At 38.5% G+C, this 5,795-nt stretch overlaps 1 protein-coding gene across 1 annotated transcript; it reads right to left on the minus strand.

Annotated features, from left to right (window-relative positions):
• Positions 1-470: 470 nt before the first annotated feature.
• Positions 471-2,463, minus strand: LOC122752643 (ornithine decarboxylase). Its single transcript, XM_043999519.1, has one exon. The coding sequence runs from the start codon at positions 2,136-2,138 to the stop codon at positions 753-755; it is 1,386 nt and encodes a 461-aa protein (XP_043855454.1). The 5' UTR covers positions 2,139-2,463; the 3' UTR covers positions 471-752.
• Positions 2,464-5,795: the final 3,332 nt, after the last annotated feature.

Here is a 5,795-nt window from a genome sequence, read left to right on the forward strand (position 1 = left end):
GCACACACATATAGGCATATATGCATATATACATATAAATATGTTTGCACACATACAGACACATACATATATACCTTATTTGGGGGGTGAGAGCTCTCTGCCATCAGTAGTAGTGAAAAAAACACAAAATAAATAAAGATCATGATGGTGATGATGATATTAATACATAACATTTACATAGCTCTACTATGTGACATTCACTATGCTAAGAATTTTACCATTATCTCATTTGGTGATCATAGCAAACCTGGGAGGTATGTGCTATAAATAAATCCATCTATTTCCCTTCTCCACTAATATTTTAATCATTCTTATAAATAGTTTAAATATTTTTTCAATTATATTCCATATGGGAAATGACACTGATACCAAATAAAATTTTATCCAGAAGTTTTTTTTTTGTTTGTTTGTTTTTTTTATTTCAATATACTTTTATTTTAAAACAGGTCACAACACTAAGCTCTATCCCATTCTGCCACTGTACAAGCTACAAATGCTTGCTTAGCAGCTGAGGGGCAATCTTTAGAAGCATATTTGAAAAGTGAATAAAAATCCATATAAAACAAATATTCAAATAGTTTCCATAGGAACACAGATAAGTGTGACCCCATCTCTTAGTCTTCCACATTGCTGCATTTGTGCCAAACCCTATTCTTAAAACATACTTAAAAACTCTAGCAGGAATTAAGTTAATGGTCCCCCCAAATGCTCTAATTCAAGCTAAACTTGCAATTAATGGCTACAAACAGCACCTATACATTAATACTAGCTGAAGTACAAGTTGTTGAGTGATGTTCCATTCCACTTTCCCAAGCACAAGACAATGGCAAAGTGTTGATATCCTGATCCTCTACTTCTGCTGGAAAACCTTGGTTCTTGAGTTGTTGCATGCATTGCCATGCTGGCCCAGACATCACATAATAGATAGTGGGTCTCTGGAATCCATTGAAAGTAGAAGCAGCAGCAACAGTATAAGCACCCATGTTTTCAAACAGCATCCAATCTCCCACATGCATTTCTGGTAAATCACAGCGGTCGACAATTCGATCAAGGCCATCACAGGTTGGTCCCCATATGCTAGAAGAGTAATACTTCTCATCTGGTTTGGGTCTCTTTTGTAGAATAGGTTTAACATGTGCATGATCAAACAGGATGCAATTAAATGAGCCATACACTCCATCATTTACATAGTACATAAAGGTTTGGTCATTTGCCTCATCTTCATCATCAGAACCTGTCTGTTCCTTTAACACAAGTTTTTTGGCAATGATGTTAACTGCAAGAGTGAAAGCTGAGGCAACGTAGTATCTGCCTGGTTCAGCTATGATTTTCACTCCAGAGTCAGAAGGAAAATACTTGTCCAATGCTGGATTGATTACACTTGTGATCTCTTCAAACTTAAGCTTTACATCTTCAGAACCAGGAAAGCCACCACCGATATCAAGAAGATACATGTTGAAACCAAACTCCACCCCCATGTCAAAGACACAGCGGGCATCAGAAACTGCTTGGACGAAGGTTTCTGGATCAGTACAACCACTTCCCACATGGAAACTGACTCCAATAACATCAATATTCAGTTCCTTTGCCCGTTCAAGGAGTAGCCTACTAGTTTTGAGAGTGGCACCAAATTTAACACTTAGACGACAGACAGCTTTGGAATCATCAGTGGCGATCCTTAAAACCAGCTTTGCCTTTGGATGAGCTCTGGCAACTTTCATTAGCTCTACTTCACTATCAAAAGTCATCATTTGTACTCCATTGTTGGCAGCATACTTAATTTGTGACACTTGTTTGCATGGATTTGCATAGATTATCCTCTCTGGAGGTACCCCAAGACTCTGTACTAACTGTATTTCAGTCTTGCTAGCACAATCAAATCCTGCTCCTATAGTAGCAAGTGTCTTCACTATAGCTTTGCTGTCATTACATTTAACAGCATAAAAAGGAGTTACTCGAGGAAGAGCTTTGTACCATCTCAGATGCTTCTTTAAGACGTCACCAAGGTCGGCAACATAGAAGGCATCTTTATCATCAGAAGAAGAAACTTCATTAATTTTCTGGTCCAGAATATCCTTAGCAGTAAAGCCTTCATCAAGGAAGTTGAAGTCAAATTCATCATTGCTAAAGCTGTTCATGGTTTCTTGGTGTTCCTCTAAAGTGCAACAAAATAGAAAACCAAGAGATGGAATTTAAAGACAAGCTATTTCCAGCTTTGCACCGAAGGTGGTTCTCCAGGAAGACAAAGTCCTGTTAAATATAAGGCTATGATTGTGCCTTCGGTGCAGCCGTTGCACTGAAAGTTCTCTTAAAGGGCATGGACTGAGTGGGTAGACCCCATGGAGATGCTGAAGATGAACGGAATTCGACGGCTACGGTGCCTTCCCCCCAACCTCCGCCCCGTTCAGCCGCCTCCTGCCCAGCTGGAGGAGCCGCGCCGAGCCGCCGGCCCGAGGTGGCACTAAAGCTGGTGGCAGAGGAGCTACCGGCAGCGGAGGCTGAAGGGGTCTGACCTATCCAGAAGTTTTAAATGTAATTGACAGCCACAAAAAAGACAGCATAAAATCCCAGAAAGCACCTTTGTCAACAAGTAACTTACTTGGCAGAGAAATTAATTTGAACATCTGAATATTGAATATCAATTTATAGTTTATTTATAGTTTGATTTACATATATATATATTAAACATACACACGTGTGTATGAGAGAAAATGAGAGAGAGAGAAATAAATGAATGAATGAAATTTATAACAGGCTGCTTTATGCTTTTCCTAACATTTTTCGCAAAATAGTAAGTAATCTTTCAGTCAAAGACCATGCACTTATGTTAAATCTTTCTCGACTGTGTGTACCTAACCTATCCCCCTGGTCAACTATTCTATAATTTACTGTCAGGTATTCATGATGATTTTTATATTGTGATATATTTTGAAATAAGATACATTCCATATACTTTGTTTTATCATTATTTGCCTTTAGACTTTTTTTTTTTTTGCGGGGCAATGGGGGTTAAGTGACTTGCCCAGGGTCACACAGCTAGTAAGTGTCAAGTGTCTGAGGCCAGATTTGAACTCAGGTACTCCTGAATCCAGGGCCGGTGCTTTAACCACTGCGCCACCTAGCTGCCCCTTGCCTTTAGACTTTACTGATTTTTTTGCTGCTCCAGAATGTTATTGTGATTTTGCTTATATGGTAACACTTTGGAAATTTGATTCTATGGCTCTAAATGTGAAAATCAGTTTAAATAGTATTGCTACATTTATTATAACTTTCACATTACTTAAGACTTTAGGTGTGTGTGTGTGTGTGTGTGTGTGTGTGTGTGTGTGTGTGTGTGTAGTTGTATTCATTTAACTTTTGAGTATCTCTTATTAGGTGTGCTCCCAGAGAATTTATATACTTGGTTGTTTTGAATTTAATTCTTTTTTTCAATCTTTTCTTTCAGGATTTAGCTGGTTTTATTCTTTTTAAAATAATAAACATTTTTACTTATAGTTTGGTGTTCCAATTTTTATCCTTCTTTCTCTCCTTTTCCTCCCCTCTCTCTGAGGTGGCAAACTATCAGATATGTGTTATACATGTATGAGTATGTAAAACATTACCATCTTTTTCATTTTGTCCAAGAAAACTTGATGAAAAGACAAAAAATTAAAGAAAGTAAAAAGTAGCATGCTTCAGTCTGTTCCATCAATATTTGTTCTTTCTTTGGAGGTGGATAGTATATTTCATCAATAGTCCTTTGGGATTGTCTTGGATCATTGTATTGTTGAGGATAGTCAAGTTATTCACAGTTCTTCATCAAACAAGATTGCTGTCTCTGTGCATAATGTTCTCTTGGTTCTGCTCACTTCACAATACATCAGTTCATACATGTCTTTACAGGCCTTTCTGAAGTCATTCTGCCTGTCATTTCTTATAGCACAATAATATTTCATCAACATCATGTACTGCAGTTTGTTTAGCCATTCCCCAATTGATGGACATTCCTTTGATTTCCAATTCTTAGTCATCACAAAAAGAGCTACTATAAATATTTTTGTACAGATAGGTCTTTTTCTCTTTTTGGGGATGTCTTTGGGATTTAAATTTAGCAGTGCTTCTACTGAATCAAAGGGTATGCATAGTTCTATAGCTCTTTGGGCATAGTTACAAATTGCTCTCCAGAATGGTTGGATCTTTTCCAACTCCACCAACAGTGTATTAGCATCTCAGCTTTCACATATCTCCTCCAACATCCAATATTTTCCATTTTTGTTATGTTTGCTGCTCTGATTACTGTGAGGTGATATCTCAGAGTTGTTTTAATTTTAATTTCTCTGATCAATAATGATCTAGAGCATTTTTTCATATTATTATAGTTTTGATAGCTTTGATTTCTTCATTTGAAAACTGCCTGTTCATATCATTTGATGACTTATCAATTGGGGAATGACTTGTATTTATATAAATTTGACTCTGTTTTATATATATATTTGAGAAACAAGGCTTTTTATCAAAGATATTTGTTTCAAAAATTCTTTCCCAGGAGGGCAGCTAGGTGGTGCAGTGGATAAAGCACCAGTCCTGGATTCAGAAGTACCTGAGTTCAAATCCAGCCTCAGACACTTGACACTTACTAGCTGTGTGACCCTAGGCAAGTCACTTAACGCCCATTGCCCTGTAAAAAAAACCACACACACACACACACACACACACACAAATTCTATCCCAGTAAATTTTTGTATTTCTTTTTCATGGTTATCTTGCATTATTTTAATTTCTTTCCCCAGTGTTTTCTTCTACTTCTCTAATTTGCTTTTTTTTTTTTTAGTCAGGCAATTGGGGTTAAGTGACTTGCCTAGGGTCACACAGCTAGTAAGTGTTAAGTGTCTGAGGCCAGATTTGAACTCAGGTACTCCTGAATCCAGGGCTGGTGCTCTATCCACTGCACCATCTAGCTGCCCCTCTAATTTGCTTTTTGAAGTACTTTTTATACTGTTCCAGGAATTCCTTTTTTTGATCTGAGACTAATTTACATTTTTCTTTGAAGCTTCACTTGTAGCCATTTTGTTACTCTATGGGTTTTTTTTTGTGCTCCTCTATGTTTATTCCTTGATTTTCCCTATGACCATAGTAACTGTTAATAGTCAAGCTTTTTTTTTTTTGTAGTTATTGTTCTTTTCTCATTTTTGTGACTTGATATTTTAATTTGTGTTGGGCTCTCTTCCTAAACTGTCCCAAGGTTTGTTTGTTCTGAGACTCTGGGTCTTATTGGTGGTTTTCACTGGGCTTCAGGGCTTAGCCACTTGCTTTTGCTGGTTTCCTAAAGTTAACAAAGTCTTTATTGTTGTTGTTTGACCCCAGGGGTGGTGCCTCTGTTAACAGGCCCTGAAGGAGTAATTTTGTTTCCAATCTGACAAAGTGTGTGCATAGGGAGTAGGGGTTGGGTGGTCCTGCTGCTGGGTTACTATTCTAACCAGTCATACTGCTAGGAGGCCCTGGAAGGGTAATTTTGTTGTGCTTTGCTGAGTCCCTGGGCTGGTTTCCCTGGAAACAGTCTCTTTGCTTGGAAGTCACAGGGGTAGGAACTTGCTGTTGACCAGTCTTAGGTGTTGGCAGTGGGGTCAAAGCCTCCCTGGTAGTCTGTGATACCTTTGGGCTGCCTGGTGAGGGTCTCTGCTATGCTACCCTGACTGTGCACCTACCCAGGGAGCTGCTGGTTTGCAGGTGGGTGGATCCTCACTGGTAGATTGCCCCAGTTTCAGAGCCCTGCTTAAGGCCCCCTGCTGTGAGCACAAGAAGCTGTTGCTACTGCT

This window comes from Dromiciops gliroides, chromosome 4, assembly GCF_019393635.1.
Source record: "Dromiciops gliroides isolate mDroGli1 chromosome 4, mDroGli1.pri, whole genome shotgun sequence".
In the NCBI taxonomy this organism is placed as follows: Eukaryota; Metazoa; Chordata; class Mammalia; order Microbiotheria; family Microbiotheriidae; genus Dromiciops; species Dromiciops gliroides.

Bases quoted from the DNA above. Each gene is read 5' to 3' on its own strand.
- LOC122752643 (XM_043999519.1), bottom strand. From the start codon at position 2,138: ATGAACAGCTTTAGCAATGATGAATTTGACTTCAACTTCCTTGATGAA.